The 22489-nt window shown below is 46.0% G+C and overlaps 1 protein-coding gene across 1 annotated transcript in view; it reads right to left on the bottom strand.

Moving 5' to 3' along the window:
• Positions 1 to 22489, bottom strand: part of SEC63 (SEC63 protein translocation regulator) — an 844363-nt gene that overhangs the window by 707712 nt on the left and 114162 nt on the right. Inside the window, exons 4-5 of the mRNA XM_078648413.1 lie at positions 20856 to 20968; positions 2883 to 2944 (exon numbers count right to left, since the gene is read on the bottom strand). Of these exons, the coding sequence (XP_078504539.1) occupies positions 2883 to 2944; positions 20856 to 20968 (175 nt within the window). The remainder of the gene's footprint in view (positions 1 to 2882; positions 2945 to 20855; positions 20969 to 22489) is intronic.

The raw sequence follows: 22489 nt of genomic DNA, 5'->3' as shown, positions 1-22489 counted from the left end.
TACAAATCATTCTACCCGCTCTTAGCACCGATTTTAACCAGACTCTTCAACTCTTTCCAGGGGCCTGGCTCAATACCACCAGATATGCTGAGGCAGACATAATTGTGCTGCCTAAGCCGGGGAAGGACATTACTCAATGTTCCGCATACGGACCGATCTCCCTACTCAATCTAGATCTAAAACTTTTCACGGCAATCCTTCCTTCAAGACTGGGTCTGCCGCTGCCTGGCATCATAGAGCCTGATCAGTCCGGCTTTATCCCGAACCACCAATGCAGTGACAACACCAAACGCCTCATGCACCTAATCGACAAAGCACATTACAACCAGATGGATGCTATGCTACTGTCAATCGGTGCCAAAAAGGCATTAGACAGGGTAGACTGGGGGTTTCTGGACAAAACTTTGGCACACTTTGACATTGGGGAACGCTTCAGTGCCTGGGTCGCGAGCTGCTACGACAAGCCAAGGGCATCGATCCAAGTGAATGGCACAAACTCACGCCCATTCGACATCCGGCGGGGCACGAGACAAGGGTGCCCATTGTCGCCCCTCCTCTTTGCGCTATAGGATTCGGGACAACACCGACATCGAGGGGGTTCTCTTTGGAGGGGAGCACCACACAATCAGTCTGTACGCGGATGACATACTGGCGGCTCTAGACACACCTAAAAGGTCGGTGCCAGCTTTCCTGCGCGAGTTAGAGGCCTTCGGTGAAGTGTCAGGTTTTAAAATTAATACTGGGAAGTCCATGCTTCTATCCTTGGGGTGTAATGACCCCACACCGGTAAACTTACCTCCAGAATATGGGGATCTCAGAGCATACTCTACGATCCCATACCTGGGAATTACTTTAACCCCGTCCACAGAGCAGCCAGTCTCCTTGAACTACGCGAAACTCACCACTCAAATCCAGGGAGATCTGAGACGTTGGGAACAACATCCGCTGTCACTTCTTGGCTGCATCGCGGCAATAAAGATGTCCATATTACCTAAACTACTATACATCTTCCAAACCATCCCCATCAGACCACCCCTAGGAACACTCCGAAGGCAACAAGACGCCATCATACAATTCATTTGGGCAGGGAAGTGGATGCACAGGGATTGGTCTCATCGTTCTCCAGATGAGGGGGGCTAGGGATTCCTAATCTCCTACAATACTATCAGGCAGCCCAACTCCGGTACTTAGTGGAATGGAGCCGGCCTGAATCGGAGAAGAGATGGCTCTTTCTGGATCGAGCGATGGCACAGACGCTCTATGAAGTATACCCTTCCCGAAGCGAACAGACAGGCGGAAATACCTTAATAGATCCTCTAGAACTCGCACAACCATCAGAGTATGGGAAGCAGTCGCAAGCAAGAAGGGGCTCACCTTGTTACCCTCCCCGCTGACGCCATTGCTCGACAACCCGGAATTTGAACCCGGGATGGACAGCCGTACATTCCCACAATGGCGTAACTCGGCGTGCAAATCCGCAGGCCACTTATTCGACCGACGATTTTCTTCAACTCTCGGATCTCTCACAGTTCTATGATCTCCCTGACCCGAAAAAGATACCAATACTTCCAAATTAGACATTGGCTGTTGCACCCGGAGGTACACCCGCTTGTAGGGAGGAAAATGACGGTCTACGAAAAATGGCTTGTTACTAAAGAAACAGACCGTAAGATGATCTCTGAGCTAATCCGGATGATCTGTCCACCGACCCCTAAACTGCACTCAGCAGGCTTGAGGGTTTGGGGAGCGAGTAGACCTCAGAATATCCAGGATAGGGAGGAGGACTTAGACTGGTGCCATCAAGCCAAACAGGTCATTTATTCGAGTCGGGCAGCGCAAAGAAATTCGATAAAGTATGGACCAAATGGAGTTTATACAAAAAGGTATGGAACAAATGGAGTTTGTACAAAAAGATACAAAAAAAAAAAAAAGGTAAAAAAAGGTCTGATCATGGAAGTGTGGGGGGGGGGAAATCTTCAGGCATCCAGAGAATCAATGACCAAAGCATTTGTGCGAGATCTCACATATGCCTGCATGACCTGTAATATGTATACTCTTACTGTAACAGTACTGTAGCTTTGCCTCTTATTTTGAACAGGTAATATAGATTGTAACAGATAGTATCCTCTGTTATGTAATGAACAACTGTTTAATAAAAATATATTATTATTTTTTAAAGAGACTGCAAGGGTTTGTTGCCTCATCACTAAAATGGCTGAGCATATTTTCTCCTCAAAATACCTGTATAAATAGAGAAAAATGTATTGCACACTGCCAAAATGAGTAACTATTCACTAAGTGTACTCAACTAACGACTGCGCAATCAAATACACAAAGCAGGGATCTCATAGGCCGAAAAATAAATCAGAAATAAAAACAATGTAGTCAGCAGATTTTTGTAAAGGACACATTGTTGTAGGTTGATAATTAAATGATAATAAAATGGTTTCAATTAGAATTTCTGTGAAACATGCACATAAAAGAGCAGCCATGTTTCATGGGGTCCTTTTCAGAGACTAACTTAATTTTTTATTTTTTTATGAAAATCAAACCTGAAATGGGGCTTGGGAACAAAAGCTGCTGTATGTGTGTTAAACCTACTTTTAGGGTCCTAATGGGATTGTTAATAGTTTATTATAACTGGTGTATAAAGGCAAAACAAGGTAGTATACATTATGTTTACATCAGGCACAGCTTTCTGCTTCATATGAAGATATTTTTGACCATCTGCTTTAATAATGCTCAGGGACTATACAGCATTAATGACCAATAATCAATATGCCATAATCGAAATTTTTTGCAGACGAAGACATGCTGTAAAAACTTTCACATTAGATGTTAAGCATCTAATGTTGCAACATTACTTCCATTCAAATATATACCTTGTGGCCCATCTGGGTTACCATATTCTTCCCAATTTTTTCGAGATTCTTCATCTGTTAAACTAAATTGTAAAAAAATCATTAAAAGGTGGCAAGACAACTGTAGGACAATAACCAACACAACAAAAATCATTTCCATAGTTTTGTAGGTTAACATACATAAAATCAACTTACTGAAAATAATTGGTACAAATTCTTTATTTAAGCATTGGTTAATCCGCAATGGTAAATATGACAAGCTTCCCATTGTTATAAATGTAATTGGACGTGTGCAGTTTCTTTTCCTTGTTTATAAGGGCAAGCACTCGTACTCCAGCACTATCACCAACTCTAAACCTAGCTATTACCATACATCTTATCTCAGCCTAGGTCATAATAAATTTCACTGAGACCACAGTCAGCTCTTTGTATTTGTAAAGAATTTGGTGTAATTGAGTTATTTGCACAGGGTTATATTTTCAAACAAATAAAGTTGGGCCGTTTCCAAATAACAAAGAACCTCATCTACTGAAAAAGAGAAAAAATAACTACAGTTCTATCACCTAAGGTGAAAGCCCCCTAAAACAAACACTAGAAATGACAATAGATCTGGCATACAACTTGAAGTGCCTCTTCAATCACTGGTAAGCTTATGCACTCAATATCTAATTGGATGTGCACTGTCACTCGTACATTCTCACCCTATCAGAACTCCGTTCAGATGGCCATGGGGAAAACAAGAGCTACTGGGCCTAACCTAGGGGTTTGAGGTGTTTCACTCCTAATGTCCCACGACCTGACCTATTATGAATGCTTAGCAACTGGGCAGAGTCTCTCTTCAGCACTTGATTCTCAGCGGTAGCGTGGGTCGAGCAGTCCAAGGCTTCTTGAGGGGGGGCTAGTAGCCACAAGGACGTATATACACACTCACAACGCAAAATATGTTTAGCAACAACAATCCAGTCAGATAATTGTTTTTATGAACAAGCATTGCAAAAAGCCAATAGGTCTTACCTATGCAAGAGTTATTGGCTTAGCTGATGTGTTTTAGGTATGTTGTACATCAGCGTGGCTGCTGTTCAGCATGGCTAAAGGTTAGTGGCATATGGGAGAGTGGCATGGAGTGTCGTAGAGTGGAATGTTGTGGAGTGGCATAGTGTCATGGATTGGGGTGGCATAGAGTGGAGTCGCTTACAGTTGAGTGGCTGATGATAGAGTGAGAGTGGACTGGCATAGAGTGTTGCAGAGTAGAGTGGCGTAGAGTTTAGTGGCGGGCAGCAGCACAGAATTCACCGTCATATAATGCACTGTGTTACAATGCAGCGGCGTAGAATGCAATACCGTAGATTAGAGCGGTGCATAGTAGAGTGCAGTGGCGGGGAGTGGTGCAGAGTGGAGTGGTGTAGAGTGTACACAAAGGGCCAGATGTACAAAGGCCTTGTGCATTTCCTAACAGGCCGAAACACAATTTTCGCCCCGTTAAGAAATGCAAAACAGCATTTCCTATGTATAAAGGCCTTTAGGGAATCGCAAAATGCAATTTCTACCCAGTTAAAACCGCATTTTCCTATAACATATAGGAAATCCCAAATATGGATTTACTATTAGTGATTACTTAGCACATGTACAAAGCATTCCCTAAATGCAAAATGAGAATTTAGGAAATGCAATTACCATTGACTCAAAAGTCGATGGTAACCATGTGCAATTTAAAAACAGTACTCCAAGATGTTTGTTTTTTCCAAAGTACGATAGAGCCCACACATGCCCCTAGGGCATATGAATTCTCTACCAACATGTGCACCATTATTATTGTGGGGCAGGATGGGAGGTGCCTTATTTCCATAGCCATCCTTGGTTTAGCATTTCCAAAATAGCGATTTTCTAATAGGATACTGCTATTTTGGGAATGGAAAACAGGACCGTTGGTACGAGTGGCATGGGATTTCCTAAATTTGATTTCCTGATTGCCATTCCTACTCTGTCGGTAATTTCATACATATTTTGCCTTTCCTAATTAGAGATTCCTATGGAGTCGCTACTTAGAAATTGCAAAATTGCATTTTCGTACATCTGGACCATAGTGTTGTAGCATACTGCCATTACAGAAAATACATTTTCAATTGAAATTACCATTACAGTTGCACAGACAATGATTTACTAATAAAGCTATACAGCCCACAGATTATAATACGTGGAAATGGCATCATGACTTTTGCACTAGTTAATGTAATTTAATGTATTTTTCCTGTGCTTCTCGAATGCACACGTTTTTAGGTTTCGACCTGGCGAGAGCACTGCAAAGCAGTGCTCCGCCCAGGGCGAAATCTTATGTCTTACACTGTGTGCTTTAGTTCAGCCTCTCTCTTCCATTGGCTAGCTCCATAAATGGAGGCTAGCCATTGGAAGAGAGAACTGTCCGTCATTTCCCGAGGCGATTGGTGGGCGTTCCCGCCGATTCGTTCCCTCTCCACAACGTCATGAAGACGTGGCCACTGTTGGCGTGTACTTTTTTTTTTTTTTTACCACTGATGTTTGTGTTCATTGTCCGTCTTGTCCCTGTCCCGCTGGCTATTTCCTGATCACCCTCCCGCTGTCCGTGTGCCTACCCGCCTCACTCCCGCTGTCCGTGTGCCTGCCCGCCTCACTCCCGCTGTCCGTGTGCCTGCCCGCCCCCCTCCCGCTGTCCGTGAGCCTGCCTGCCCCCCTCCCGCTGTCCGTGAGCCTGCCCGCCCCCTTCCGCTGTCCGTGAGCCTGCCCGCCCCCCTCCCGCTGTCCGTGAGCCTGCCCGCCCCACTCCCGCTGTCCGTGAGCCTGCCCGCCCCCTCCCGCTGTCCCTCAGTTCAAGCCACTCTCTAAGCGCGAATGTGCAGACCGTCCTTCACATGATCAAGCACCAGAGTCCGCGGGTCAGCCAGCTGCCCCCTGGTGCCCCGGGGCGCAGACCCTTCCGAGCCGCCTCTGCTGGCAGGCCCGTCTCCTCGTCGTCAACCTCTTCATCCACCAGCGAAGGGTTAGCTGATGTCCTGTTGTCGCTGCAGGACGAGCTGGGCCAAATGAGTTTGTGAGTAAGATTTTAGATTAATACTTATTGTGATGAGAGACGGAGAGCAGAACGGCGGCATGGCTTCGTCTCAAGGGAAGAGCGACATGGAATTCGCAGACTGGATGGCAACTTTGACGGAAAACATTCACAGCGTCCCTCTGACAAATTTAGCAATCCCAGGTAGGGTTGGGCAACTCCTCGTCCTTTTTATTTCATATTTTATATGAAAGCACTGTTTGATTCAGCTCGAGTTACCGGATTGCTGCCGTGGCTCGTGCCCTTCGTTGAAAATGTGCGGCTCGTGCGCTAATCAAACCTGAAGTCGGCTTGACGGATACATTGCACTAACGTAGACTGCAGGGTGACGGCTGCGCACAGCTCGTGCCGCGTGGACCAGCGCGCGTGCGTTACACGTTTGCCAAATAACACAGCCCCGAGGCACCCCCTCACAATGCACACTTTTGTAACCTTATGTGGGTGCTGCATTGCATGAGCGTCCGCCGTGCATCACGGCCGCTGTCTGCTTGCAGACATCACCCCCTTCACCGTGGACGGGCTGGGTCTAGTGATCCGTTTCCCGCAAAGACCCTCCCCAAGTCATTAATATTCTCCTCACCTCCCTTAAAGGCGAGCGCTGACAGACAGGAAGAGGGGAGCAAAGTTTCCTTAATAATGTGCGTAAGACGTTCAGCCAGGGCGGAGGGAATCTGACCGGGAATGTGAGAGGCATGTCACCGCTGCCCACCTAAAAATAATGGAACCCGCGGCGGAAAATACAGCCTGAACCTACACAGTGACCTAGTGGTAAAACATTTGTTTCAAATGACTCGGTCTGTACATCGCAAAGCTGCGCGACGGCTAACCTGCTGTGACCTTGCAGCTTCTGTCCGTGCCCTCAGCATGCCAGGGACGTGCCCCGGAGCCAGGCGCGGTCCCCAGAGCGAGCGCATCAGAGGGGCTGCAGCAGGAAGATGGCACATGAAATGAAAAGACGCTTGAGAAAGGCATGAGCAGACCCTGCGGCTGACTATCCAGAAGCGGGCAGGCGCTCGCTCCCCTGAATTTACACAACGGAAGCAATGGACGGAAGTAAATTGTGTATAACATGTGTATGGAGCGATGCTTGGGGCGAGCTACTGTGGTAACAATAGGGTTTTAAACCTGTTTGCAACGGGACTAATATTATATCTGTGCATTATTTTTCATACTTTCTGAGAATAACATTATCCTTGTGAATGTGTGATTTAGGCCCATTGGAATTGTTAAAAAAAAAAAAAGAGCCCAATGCGCTGTATCACAATCAGGATCTTAGACATCATTCAGTTTTGGAGATATGGTCACAAATTCATGGATTTGCTGCTCCTTTTAAACAACATACCACCTGCTGTGCATTACACAGACTAACACAAAAACAATCTGTTTCTAACTCAAAAAGATCACAAAGTTACTGTCCAGTGCAGCTATTGACTCAAAGCAAAAGTTTTTACCTCTGTTGACTCATGTAGTTCATGTCTAGTTTACACCTACGTGCTGGCATCAGTCTGGCCATGGGACTCTGCTAAAGAGACCAAGCCTCTGAGGCTGAATGGCTTTTGATTAGCTGAGTCAGGGGATGCATCCACTTTACATACTTTTCTTGGTAAATCGGGTCCTCCATGGTAATGAGCCAGGCTGTCTGGGATGCAAAACACACCTCTATCCTCTCCAGAACTTTGAGATCAGATGGAAAAAAGAAGAATACTAATAGCTGCTGTCGAAAGAGATTGGAGAGAAGGAGTTTTTAGGTTTCGACCTGGCGAGAGCACTGCACAGCAGTGCTCCGCCCAGGGCGAAATCTTATGTCTTACACTGTGTGCTTTAGTTCAGCCTCTCTCTTCCATTGGCTAGCTCCATAAATGGAGGCTAGCCATTGGAAGAGAGAACTGTCCGTCATTTCCCGAGGCGATTGGTGGGCGTTCCCGCCGATTCTTTCCTTCTCCACAACGTCATGAAGATGTGGCCACTGTGGGGGTGTACTTTTTTTTTTTTTTACCACCGATGTTTGTGTTCATTGTCCGTCTTGTCCCTGTCCCGCTGGCTGTTTCCTGATCACCCTCCCGCTGTCCGTGTGCCTGCCAGCCCCCCTCCCGCTGTCCGTGAGCCTGCCCGCCCCCCTCCCGCTGTCCGTGAGCCTGCCCGCCCCACTCCCGCTGTCCGTGAGCCTGCCCGCCCCCCTCCCGCTGTCCGTGTGCCTGCCCGCCCCCCCTCCCACTGTACCGTGGCGCTGTGGGGTCACCATCATTTATTTTGGGTCTAGAGAATCACTTTGGAGTAACTCACATTTTTTACTTTGTATGACTGTGACAGTATGAGTTTGTCAGCCCTTGTCTCGTGGGTCGCAAAGGTTGGGGTAGTAGTAATTTGTTATACTCTTCGCTTGCGGCAGCACCCTGCCGTAGCTTTGTGTATTTTGTCTTTATTCCTCATTTTCAATTCAATTTCATTTGATGGTGTCACTTGAGTAGCATAGAAACAGGAACGTATTATGTGCTTTTTTCGAGTGTTTAGGGCAGAATGCGCTGAGAGTCTGTTTTCCACCTTCCCGAGTTCCCGGAGATTTGAATACTTTGTGAAGGGCAGAGACTAGTCGCTGGCTGTTTCCTGATCACCCTCCCGCTGTCCGTGTGCCTGCCCGCCCCCCTCCCGCTGTCCGTGTGCCTGCCCGCCCCCCTCCCGCTGTCCGTGAGCCTGCCCGTCCCCCCTCCCGCTGTCCGTGAGCCTGCCCGTCCCCCCTCCCGCTGTCCGTGAGCCTGCCCACCCCCCTCCCGCTGTCCGTGAGCCTGCCCGCCCCCCTCCCGCTGTCCGTGAGCCTGCCTGAAATTAGATGCATTTCAATTAGGAAACACCATCACCCATGAGATAGATACCCACCACCACAGCCCTCTCTCTGCAAGGCCGGTCTCCTTGTTAAGCCAGTAACAGGGGTTATTGGGAATATAAGGAAAGCGGGAATACCGCACCTCTACTGTTTCCCATTAGGCCCATTCCTCCATTAAAAGTAAGTGAAGGTCACGGGCAGGAAAGCGGTGGAAAACGCAAAATGATTACAGCATTCATGTGATAACTCATTTGGCACGATCCACTCAGAGTCTCTTTCGAAGTGCAGTGGTACTCCCACATCTGGAAATGACACTGGTATCCACAGTAACAATAATTCTAGGTGCAGGAATACTGCATCCGTGTTTCTGCCACTCTCATGATGAGGGCCAAAGTCTGGACACTGCATGTGTCTGTGTCAGTTACTGCACAAGGCGATCCTTTAATGGCATTGTGTCTCTTAATGCATGTATTTGTGTCAACGACTTTGTGTGCGCTCTTTAGCTGGTCATTTTTTTAATTCAAAAGCTTTCTTTACAGTGTGCAGCTGCCTGCAAATGTGTACTCATTACAGAGCGTTGGTGCACAGTCCTCAACTTATTTTCTGCTCTGTGTGTGTTGGGGCTCTGTGTGTGTTGGGGCTCTGTGTGTGTTGGGGCTCTGTCTGTGTGGCTAGCTTTTTTTGTAGGTGGCTCTATGTGTGGGTGGCTCTGTGTGTGTGGCTCTCTGTGTGTGTGTGCGCGTGGATGCAAATGCAATAGGTCTCGCATTTGCGAGAGATTAAGCTATTGGCATTGTAAATGACAATGCCATTTATTTATAGGTTTTCAAAACCAACACAAATTAAAAAAATAGTCATTTATAATGCCAATAGCTCTAACTTTTACAAAGGCGAAACCGTTGCATTGTAAATGCTTGTTTCCTTCAGCCCCCTGCCCATGGTCATTTGCCTGCTCCCGCTACTTTCCTGATCGCCACCCTCCCAACTCCTTGTCAGCCCCTCCCATCTTCCCTTATGAAGGCTGCTGCTTGGCTCCAGCGAGTAGCCTCTGATCCCAGTCTCTGTGTTGAACACCCCACTTCCCCCACCCAACTCCTTATGACTGCTGTGCGCAAAGCCCTCTAGGACGCCAGTTCGGTCTCCAGTTCCATGGACAGCAAGGTGTACTTTAAGTTGAGGGTAATTTCAGTTTAGCTCTTTTGTGCTAGTTTATGTACATTAATGTATTTCTCCTTCACTCCCCCACTGCGCTAGTTTTTCCCTTCAGCCCCCTGTCCTGGCCATTTGCCCGTTCCTGCTGTTTTTGCACACCACCGCTTTCCCGCCTCCCTGCCAGCTCCCATGACTACTTATGCAAGGCAAGCCTACCTGCGTCCGTCCGCAGCTGGACTGTGCTAGCGCCAGGAACCCTGGTGCTCCGCACTCCTACAGCTACTCCGTTGCAGAGCCGAGTGCCCTGGACGAAACAACAACTGCTGCCCCGTCTCGCTCAACAACGGGACCTTTCACCTGCAACAGCTGCCAGTTCACCTCCATCCCAGTGCCAAACACCATCACAGCAACCAGCGCCACGCCAGCCCCAGCTGCCGAGACCTCCTGGAAATGACTCAGCTGCGCCCTGATCAACATCAGGTCGCTCTGCAAACACCCCGTTAAAGTCTGGGACACATCTCCACGCTCGGCCCCAATATGACCCAAATCACAGAGACCTGGCTCAACCACGCATCTGCACCGGACATAATCACTGTGACTCCTGTTGGATGCAAGTTGAAACACAAACTGCACCAATAGACGTAGGGAGGCATCGCCTACGTACACAAAAAATCTATCACTTGCACCACCACCGATGCCAAGACCATGCCAATCATGGAACAAATTAACTTCCAGCTCGGCACTGATGACAAAACCACCATCAAAGGTACCCTCGCCTACAGACCCTCAGGACCACGAACCAGCCTCAGCAACACCATCGCCAAATTTATAACCCTGCTCTCCATCGAATCCAAACACTTTGTATACCTGAGAGACCTCAACTTCCATCAGGACGACTCCACAGACTTCCTGGAACGATTGAACAACATTGGCCTCAAGCAGCTGGTCACAAATCCCACGCACAGAGCAGGAGACAGGCAGGACCCAGTCTTCACATCCAGCAACAATCATATACAGCCACACCACGGAACTCACCAGGTCGAACCACTCCAATGTACACTTCACCATCGCCGAACCTTCCTGCACTACCCCAAACCGTCAGAACACCCCCTTCCGCAGCTGGTACAAGGTCACTCAGCATCAATGGATCAACGCCCTCAGCATCACCAAGCTTATCGTCACCACAGACCTGAAACAGGCAGTAGAGAACTTCAACACTTTGACCTTGAGCGCCGCTGTGGGAGTTGCTCCCACCAAACTGGCAAGACCGCACAAATCCACCAAACAAGCCAGTTGGTACACCCCAGAACTTACCACATTGAAACACAGTTGCAAACAATTGGAAAGAAAGGGGCGAACCAATAAGGAACATCACTGACCGAGCCACTTTCAAGTCAGTCCACAACAACTACCACCGCCAGCTCAAAGCCACGAAAAAGGAGATCCTGACACACCAGATTGAGAGCAGTGCCAACCAAACCAATGAACTCTTCGCCATTGTCAGACAGTTCACCTGCCCTTTAGACACCGAAAACTCAATATCTTCCTCACAGGAACTCTCATTTTCACAACAAGATAGCAACCATCTACAGAAACTTCGATCTCTAACCCACCGACCTCCTATGCATCCCATCAACCACTGCTGCCACCCGCACACCCACCAAATGGGAGCAGCTCAGCACACCGAACACAAACACTCTAATGAACTACATCCACACTCAGGAGCACCTTCCGATGCCCCCACGAACTTTTCAACCTTGGAAGATGCAATCTGAGCCGCCAGCTCACTACCATCCTCAACACATCCTCAGCCACCTTTCCCAATGCCAGAAACACACATAGGTCAGACCACTCCTCAAGAAACCCTCTGCAGGTCCCAGCAAACTCCAGAACTACCTTCCGATCCTACTGCTCCCATTTCCCGCTAAAGTCCTGGAGAAGGTCATTCATCTCCAACTCTCCGAACATCTGGTAGGAAACAACCTGCTAGACCTTTACCAATCAGGATTCAGAGCCAATCACAGTACCAAGACAGCACTGATCTCAGCAACAGACGACATCCGCACCAGACTCAACAGAGGAGAATCAGCCTTCCTGAACCTACTTGACCTCTACGCAGCCTTCAACACCGTCTCCTACCACACACTCATGATCAACAGCGCTAGATCAGATTCACAGACAACACAATCAAAAAGATGGCTTCCTTTCTCACGGGGCGCACCCAGAGAATCTGCATCCCTCCCTTCACCTCTCAACCCATGCAGATCATCTGCGCTGTCCCCCAAGGCTCATCCCTCAGTCCAACCCTCTTCAACATCAATAGGACACCACTTGCGGACATCATCAAAACCCACAACATCAACATAGTCTCCTACACGAACAACACTACGCTCATCTTCTCGCTATCATTGGACCCCCAGCACGACAAAGGACAACTTCCTCAACTGCATGAAGAAAGTCTGAACCTGGATAAAGAACAACAGCCTGAAGCTCAACACGGACAAAACTGAAATACTGATCTTCGGGAGGCACACCTCCCTCTGGAATGATTCCTGGTGGCAATCAGAACTTGAACCCACCCTCACTCCAAAATACCACGCCCGCAAACTCTGTATCAGCAAACTCATCATGAAACGTCACGTCAACAATGTCTCCTCAGCCTACTTCCAAACTCTGCATTCTCAATTTTTTTTTTATATGGCTCTTCACCAGTAGCAGGGAAACGGACACAGGCCCTTGTCACCAGTGGGCTGGACTACGGCAATGCACTCTATGCAGGCCAACCACCAAACTCATAAGGAGATTCCAAAAGACCCAGAACGCAGCAGCCAGACTGATCCTCAACCTCCCAAAAGGAGGCCTACATCATCCACCAGCTAAAGGACCTCCACTGGCTCCCCATCCAGAAAAGATGCCAATTTAAGCTCCTGCCCTACGCCCAAAAAGCCCTCCACGACCAAGGACTTGCCTAAGAACCACCGCCTGAACTACCACCTACCTTCCAGAAACCTCCGCTCACCCTGCCCTCACACAGGTACAACGCATCCGCCGTTGCCGCATCGGAGGACGCTCCTTCTCCCTCCTCGCGGCCAAATCCTTGAACACCCTCCCCTCCACTTCCACACCTTATCCTCGCTGACCCACTTCAGGAAAGTATTCAAGACCTGTCTCTTCGACTGACACTGCAGCACAGTGCCTGGATTCTCTTTCGGGGGACAAGCAGCGCTTTATAAGTCACTAAGATTGATTGAGTGTATGGATTGCTTAATTTCTGTGTTCCTAATTCTGATACATTCTGAAATACTTGCACAGTTCATTTAAATGTTGCGGTGTGCTAGAGAAAAAAATGGTCACACCCCCAGTATCCAACAAGATTGTCACAAATCCTCTCACTCTGAAGTCCTAGAAAGAAAAGTAAACACCAAGCTCCATCAGACGACAGAGCTGGACATTTGGCCTATGTCTTTGAATGTGCATCAAATGTGACAAGATAAGAACACGATTTACAGGCATGTTTATAGAGAGGAGCACTTGTGGAAGAATACAAGTGGAGTTGGTGTAAAAAGTCTTCGCTCCTCGGGAGGGACAAACTCAACCTGGCAGGCCTAAAACAAGTAACGCTGGCAAGCAGAAAAGCAGAAAATGTGAGTTACAAACCACAAAGTCAAAGCTAAGCAACGGGTGAAATGCATTTCCAGCATAGATTTCCGAATGACCCCACAATATCTTTAGCAAATCAGACTGCTGCGCTGTCAGGTAATCTGCGACCTAAAAAGGAGTATTTATATATGAACACAAAGTAAAATGCTACAATCACAAACAATACAAACAGTGCCCGAGTTCAGGGCTCTAGTGTTTTATAGACGGGTCCCGGACTCCCCCTCCCCCCTTACTAGCGGTAGTGGTTATTCCCCATTCAGGTTCAGCCCCACTAGTAGTTAGAGTTTCAGGAGTCTCACTCCGGCGTTTTATGAAAGTCAAAAGTGTTCCAGTGCCAAAGAGCGATCAGACAGGCAAGTTCCCCCTTGGCCGCCTGGATTGTAAATTAAGGTTTACCCGCACCAGCAGGATTTGAGAAACCAGAGTCTCTAGGTGCACCTCCTGAGCAGGTGTTGAAGCTGTTGCAGCTGCCTCCAGTAAGTCTTCTACACGCATCTTGAGAGGGCTACGGTCAGGGGTCCTAGTCTTCCTCACACTTGGTGCTGCAGCAGAGGGCAGGGTGTTTTTCGATGCTCCTCCAATGTTGGTAAGTTCCTTGGGATCCTCCCCACAAGTAAGGGTGGTGGGTGCGACACTCCTGGTGCTGGCCCTCTCTCACAGCTTAGGTCCACCTGGGTCTTAGGTCCACCTGGGTCACTAAAGCTGCCTCCTACCTCCATTGACACTTTCCACCAGAACCACTCCCTGTTTTTTTGGCGACTTTACCCTGCACAAGGGCAATGAGCCAATCGGTGCTGGTGCTGCTGCTGCCTCCTCACACGTCGCTACAGGAATCCAATCAACAGGCTGGATCTCGCTACTCCCAGTACTCCTCTTCCTCACCAGGCATACTTGGCTTGGCAAGCAGGAAGGCACTGGTGCTGAGGGGCAGGTGGTCTTGAATCCATGGGTGATGTCCCCTCACCCAGCTGGGAGACTGACAGGACACGGCCCTCAGTCCTGGTCAAAGGCAGAAGTCTTTCAGAGCTTCTCCTCCTTGCACAGCTAGACAGGCTGCTAGACAGATAACAACTTTGGAGGCCTTGCACTCCTTCTTATAGTCCATCTCCAGACACCAAATGTGATCTACAGTGTGAGTCTTTACGGTCTTTAAGGGGAGAGGAGTTGGCCTAATGGCTAGGGCGGACGACCTCGAATATGGGGAACTGGGTTTGCGTCTCGGCAATGACGCTGAACATCCTGCGATTCTGGAAAAATCTCTTAATCTCCCCGTGCCTAACAATAATGAATGTGTCCTCATGTAATGCAACAGTTGCTATGTAAAGCGCTCTGATACCTGATTCGGGTCAAGTTTGTGCTATATAAAACTTAGTGGAAAAAAAAAAAGGTTTATAATGTGATCGGTTTTTAAATGCCCTCTGCTCAGCACTGCTCTTCTTCCAGAAAGCAGGCTGTCAAAGCAGGAACCGTCATGTCTTTTAGAATAGTCCCATCAATGTATACCCTATCTTTACATACATTGTCCATCCACACGACAATAACTATTCTAAACATGTGACCTTTTTACCTAGTAGCTTGCTTCGGTCTCCTCAACACCAGACTCTAAGCATTCTATCATAAATCTCTGTACCGGACGTACATAAACATATCCCCAGGTACGGCAGATTTATTCTCTATAAAGGTTCCCACTTTTTTCATCCTTGGACTACAGCCAGCTGTGTATGATCAAACTTGTTGAGAAAAGCATCGGTGATTGTTTTCAAAACATATTGATCCTAGAAAAAACCCTGGCGTGATCAATTTAGTATAAAAGACCCTCAGCCCCCCTTCCCCCTACAATTCAGAGGAGAATTCCTTCCAAGCTGAGACAAGGTTCCTGCATGCCGCTCCTTCGACACACAGCGGTCTGACATCCCTTGTGGGTTGTCATCCTCAACGCAGAGACGGGGTCCTTCGTTCTGAACCATCAGGTGAGGGCTGGTTCTTCCCTAGGGGTTACTTGGCTACAGATACACATAGCGATACGCATTCCCCCCCCACACCTCCAGGTTAGGCTAGACAGATTTGAGCAAAATACTTAGGGAGTGCATTTTAGGAATATGCAAGTGCTACTGTTTTTATCTGAACTACTGATGTTCATCTTGTTAGCACTATGGTAGAAATGTATCTCCTATTTACGATATTGGTACTAGCAATCTCTTTCATATGCTTCTGTCTCCTGATTGTCGCAGCACATATTTTACACCAGATTTTCAATGGACCAATAAATAATTATTGAAAAGTCCTCATCGTCAACTTGTGTATATTCCGAGAGAAAGCAAGCACGAGTGTCTGAGCGAAAAGTACTTTACAGTTTTCTACAATCCCTGAGGAATCAGGGTTGTCATGTTCAGTGGTTGCGAAAGACTACATACACCACTGTAGATTACAGGGAGGTGGTAGTGGCACTGTAGAGCTAGCTGGTGTAACAGGTGACATATCCTGTGGGGGTGTCCGGAAAGGGTTGGGACACCAAGCCATCAGTTTAGGTCATTCAAAACATGCAGGTCCTGGGGGACTCCTATGAACTACACAACAGAGCCACTCCAATTCCAATAGCCCCACAACACAACCCATGGCAACTCGTACATGGATGTAATCCACAGCGATATGTGTATCAAAAGGTTAGCCCAGGTCCTCAGCCCAACTCATTATGATTCTCTTATCATCCCCAACTCCTTTCTACGACGTGCCCAAGTCCATATTCCTTCAGCTAGCCCAGGGTCTCCAAAATGGCACCCAGAATCTTCCATGTATAGTACAATTCAAAGGCACACATACACCCAACACATGCATATAACACACACACTACGCCGCACCACATCCTTCATGCATTTTGCGATTCGCAGAACTTCAAATGGGTGAGCCAGTAAGACTCGCTCCAGTGACCCAGGTAAAAATGGTCTGTTCACATCTACTGATCACTTCACGGTATGCTGACACCACCGCGCTCGTGCTACTTAACTCCTGGTTAAGGCAGTAGCCTTTCACCTCTTTGGGCTCCTATCCCAGTCCAAAAAGACCAGAACATGGTTATGTATAGCTATCAACATTATGGCTGTCATTATTTTATACAAAACTACTATCCCACATGCTGTTTACAATTACACCCAATGGGAACACTGTGCAACATCACCAAAAGGTAGTTCAAAAACATTTGTACAAAAAATGTGCATATTTTTCTGGTTTTGACCCATCAGACGCAGCCTCTTATTACTATAGGCCTGCACCTCGACCTGCAAAGAAATATTTGCTCACAAAACACCAAGCTGATTTACTCTTCTTCCTTTATTTCCCAACTGTCTATACAGAGTTTCGACTTTTGGAAGGACACAATAGACTAAAAATCTGTCTGGGGAACAAAAGATTGGCAGGTTCAGGGAAAGGAAACGTTACTTAGAGCATGCCTCATTCCACATCAAATGATTTCCCTGAATAAAACAGTGCAACAAACTTCCTATAGTGGTTTAGTTAAGGCAAAAGATTTTAACATACCTCACATTCCCACACTTGCACGCTTTGAACATTGGCAACAATACACAATGTACAGTGAGGATACATTAGATGCCATGCTCCACAATGGATCATACAATACATCACACCCCGATCAGCGGGGTTGGTTGCTTTTGCCTCTAGACACAAATAAATGCCAGTCTAGATTCCTGGGTAACACTGGAGGGTTTAAGATCAACAGGTCCGACCTACGCTGGAGGGTTTAAGATCAACAGGTCCGACCTACGCTATGTACAAACAGAACACGCAGGGGTGGTGACATCATAAAGTGTTGTGAAGTTATGCCTAGATTAGTAAAGATCTCAACACTTTCCCAGATGAAACAACACTTGTCCCTTCTTTCTGATGACCTGGATCTCAGGGATTTTTTTACTAGGTCCAAGAACCCCATGTCAAAAGTGCTTCTTGTATGGAATATACAACGAGCTAGAGAAGATTTCTTAGCAGGAAGATTCAGAGAGATTGCGTGAGATCGACAGGCTAAATATGGAAAAGGCTTTGGCTGTGGTTGACAAAGGTATAACCACTTTGTCATCCAGAATTTATTCACTGGGCAACAGTGGGTCTTCTGCCATTGACATAATACAGCAGGACATGTCTATTTTACAACATGGATAGTTACGTTCCAAAGTAATGCAGAGCTGGATGTTGCAAACTCTACGTTCTGGCCATGTGCCGTGGCGTTACATCAACACTACCATTCTGTTTCCTGAAGACGATCTGACGGAAAGACGGATAACTATGGAATGCAGAGATGCGAAATACACCATGTTGCACATTGAAAAATTATGATCTGTGTTCACCCATGACAACATAAATCTGCAACAGAGATCAAGGTATTGTTACAGTTAAGGCATTTAAGGCAGGGCACGTCAATCACCATGCAACTGACTTTACTGTCCTAATACACCCATACCAAGAAACCAAAATAAATTCAACAAGCTTATATATGATAAACATCAAATAATAAATGTGTTGGGCACAACAACAACAGTTTACAAAAAATGGTACTGCCATCTTGGTATGGAGCTGTGCATAGTGTAACATGATTTAAAGTTCAAACATGGCCAGCATGTTTAGAAGCAGTGTGCCAGGTCTCTTTGAAAAGAGAAAAAATTATAATACACCATAAGCAATATAATTCGATGCTGGCTGCCCAATAAACATCACACTGGGCAGCGATCTCAGACCTGCGCACAATATTTTATTGTTGAACCATTTCAAGGTGGTCAACATGCTACTTCTAAACAGGACAGTCACCTTGGAAATGTAAAACATTGTTAAACTATGGACTATATCATTCAAAGATGGCAGAGTGGTTTAAAAGCACTGGCAGGGCGGTATGCAGAGCACTGCAGATGAAAATGAGTGATAAGCAGCTTTTGGTCACTGTTGTCTGGGGTGATACAGTGCACTCAAGAAAAAACAAATGAGAAGTGAAGAAATGAAAAAGGACCATTAAAACAGAAAATCGAACACTAAGGGACTCGCGCCCAACCCGGACACTAAAGCACACTCATTTTCAGACAGATGCGCACAGGTCCAATACCATCACTCACAAGGCAATACAGCAAATGGCTGAAGTGGGCAGACCCACTAACCAATGCACAATCATCTACACCCAGGATTTGCCTGCTATTGTTTGACGAGTTTCCATTTAATCAAACACCCATCTACAGGCTTTAACACAATGTAACTCAATCCGTCCTTGAAATTGACTTTAACATATACTTTTCACCATAAATCAGAAAGGACTACTGCCTTTTTTTTGTATAAGGAACAGATCAGACTTATGGCATCCGACAACTTTCCCTAATGAACCAACCATGCCTAAATCCTTTATCATTAGCTTGTCACCATAACCAACGCAGACTTTCTTCATTGAGCACAAGCTATCCTGCCTGCATCTGGCATGTAGTCGTAACATTACAACTCTATACCTAATTACATTTGACAAAACAATATATAGCCCCCTCTTAAGAGGGCCTAACAAGGATTATCACAATGCAAATTTTCTATCCACCCCTCTTCCCCACTCATTTGTCAGATGGGTAATCAAAACCCTCGCCTAAAACTGTAATCTTTGAGACCCCATTTAGCAAAATAACTAACTGCCTACATGCTGTAATCCTGTGTAGTAGTAATAATCTGCCCATAAAGATCGATTCACTTAAACACAATAAAAAAATCCAGGCATACAGCCTTTGTCATTACTTTTAATAACCAGATCAGATCTGTGGATCAGACATTTTTTCCAGTGAATCATTCAAGCCTGCAGCTGCTATTGTTGGCTTTTCACCAAACACAACTAAGACCTTCACAGAAGAGGATAAGCATTTCCACGAAGCAACCATTCGGCATACAGGCCTAAAATTACAAACTAAGATTGGGCAAAACAATTTAAAAACCTTTTCCAAGAGAAGCTAACAAGGATTAGTACAGTGCAAATCTTTTACATCAAGTCTTTGTCAGGGAGTAACCAACAAACAATCATTTGCAATGCAATAGGTCTCGCATTTGCAGGAGTTTGAGCTAATGGCACTGTAAATGATAATGCCTTTTATTTATGTTTTGGTTTTTAAAACATAAATAAAAGGCATCGTCATTTAGGATGCAAATAGCTTAAATTCTCGTAAATTTGAGACCTATTGCATAGCAAATGCTAGTTTGTAAAAGAGCCCCATGCTGCGCTTTAACTTTAATGTCCGCCTTGCCCCTTTCTTTAGACGCGGCTTGTCTAAAGCAAGGTGTGCGACCACCATTGAAGTGAAAACGCAGTATGGGACGCTTTTACAAAAAAGCATTTGTTATGCAGCATAGTGTGTGCAAAAGGGCTGCGCTGTGCAGGGAGCATTTTTCAAAGATAAAGTGCTGTCAGGAAAACAGAGTGGGTTAGGGAGAGCCTGTTGCGTCTACAACAGCAGCTAGAATAAAGACATTAAAAAACAGAGCTCACATACTGTAGATAAAACAGACCATGTAACAACTCAAGTAAAAAGTCCAGTCCTCATGGGAGGTTACAAATGGAGACAAGGTGGTACTGAGGAGGGACTACTAAACCTATTCATGAATCAAAAGGAACATTTAGAAAGGACAGTAACAGGAACCAATTGAAAAGATGGGCGGAAAAAGGGTGGAGCATTAAGTTCATACAAGTATTAAGTTAGGCCTAATACCTTGTCATAACTTTTCATGATTAATAAATCAGACATGTGGCATTTGACATACGTTTTATCACCAAAAAAGTACAAAAGGCATTCTCAGTGGAAGCACAGATTTTCCTGAGAATCAAAGGTTTGGAGAGACGAAGACCAACATGTGGACAGAGCCTAAGCCCTTCTCTCAGAACTGCTTCTTAAAACTCCTTTTCCAGTGACAACATAAGGTGTAACAGTTGTGCTTTCAAGCCACACCCAACTATCAGATACAGAATGTAAATAAGAGAATTAAAGAAGTTGGAAGCATTGTCAGAACACATCAACTAAGGCAGAATGCTAAACAATCGATAACCTAAGGAAAAAAAATCCAGAAGGAGCAAGCTCAGGCTATTTAGATAAAAGACAACTTAGACATCAATATTAACACAAAAACATCCACAGAAAAATTATCAAAATTAACCAGGGAAATGAAAAAAATATTGAAGCCAACCCTTAAATAATAAGATACGTAAAAGTGTCTAAAACTAGCCTGAAAACTTTATATACAAAACAGGTAGTATTTCACTTACGCTGCATATGCTTTTGCAATCCTCATGAACATGACTTCATCTCCTCCTTTATCTGGATGAAATTTAAGAGAAAGTAGTCGATATTGCTTCTTAATTTCAGAAACTGTGGCACCCTTAAGAAAAGAATCTTGGCATTAGCAACAGTAAACACTCCACAGCCTTTAGCATATGTTGTAAACCATCTTGAAAGGACAATGGGAATATAGATACGTAGCTGAGAAAGAATCTACAACTGCCTTATGTCAAATCTATTCCAAATATTATAAATCTTGCTTTTAAATAATCAAATATTTGTAACACTATCAAAATACTAAAAAAGAGCCACTTTTAGTAGCCTGGCGTAAAACATCAAAAGCAGCAAAATCCTTTCATTAGAAATTTAAATTGTGTATTTTAAATGCAACTCTGCGATAAGTTTGTTACAGAAGGTATTTCGATAACATGCATCACACAAGGGCACTGAAAGTATGTCTTTTCTTTCAAAACTCCGGTACCCTTCCTTCTTCCCTCCCGCTGGTCCTTTATTCACCTCCATTTTCCTTGATTTCTTTACTCTCTCATCCCCTTCACATTAACTCTGCAACCCTCCACCTCTGCCTCCCTTCATAATTCTCTTTAACCATTTGCCCCACCTACCTTTCCACTCCCTTTTTTGCTAACGTTCCTTGCATATTACTCCATAAAGTCTCCAAGAGAGGTCCCTCAATGAAGTGTTAACAGATATGATTATGAGTGGAAAAAATCAGAAGCTGAGTAATCAAGTCTGGCAAAGCATCCAGGACTAAGGGGCTAATTACGAGTCTGGATGGACAGCCAGGCTTGCGAGGGCATGGCCGTCTTTCGACCGCCCTAATACAACTAGGGCAGTCAGGCCGACCTGGGACCGCCGCAACCACCAGGGATCAGAAATCCCTGGTAGTGGTGTGGCAGTATTGAGGCCGCAATATGCTTGGCAGGACCGCCGCGGTCCCGCCAAGCATATTACGAGTTTCCTCTCCCCCACAGCTTTCATGGCTGTTACTCCACCATGAAAACCGTGGCGGAGAGGAAACAAGGCCCTGGGCCATAGGGTGCATGCAGGGGCAAATATTGCAACAGAGTACCTGCACAACAGGGACAGCAGTAGTCCATGCCATGCAGGTACTGATTTTAACGTTCCCATTGCAGTGCCTATTTTATAGATACCACCGTGGGAACACCAAAAAACCACCCTCTAGACCAGGCAAAAACTCATAATCTAGCAAACGGTTCAACAACGATTTTAGCGATGCTGGAGTGGGGCGGTCCTGCCCCGCCAAAACCGGAATCGGGCCCTAAGTGAGAACATTTTAGGGCAGGGACAGGTTTGTGGTCCTCTATTGGTATTTTGAGTACTATTAGAGGAGTAAGCTAAAGATTTGGCATCATTTTTTGAGGGGGAACATCGGAGCATCCGAGGCATGAAATGATTATACCAAGTTAAGTTGATCCTAAGGGTAGAAATATTTTGCATTAAGGAAAAAAAATCAAGTCAATACATTGCAATAGGTTTGCAGTTTAGGAGCAGAAAATATTGCCACAGAAGTTGACTGCTTTAGTGCTATGCAAAAAAAATTCTATAAAAGAGTTTTGTGGCAATTTGATTTTATTACACC

The sequence above is a fragment of the Lissotriton helveticus genome, chromosome 6 (assembly GCF_964261635.1).
Source record: "Lissotriton helveticus chromosome 6, aLisHel1.1, whole genome shotgun sequence".
Classification (NCBI taxonomy): Eukaryota; Metazoa; Chordata; class Amphibia; order Caudata; family Salamandridae; genus Lissotriton; species Lissotriton helveticus.
This window is presented reverse-complemented; position numbering and strand designations above follow the sequence as displayed.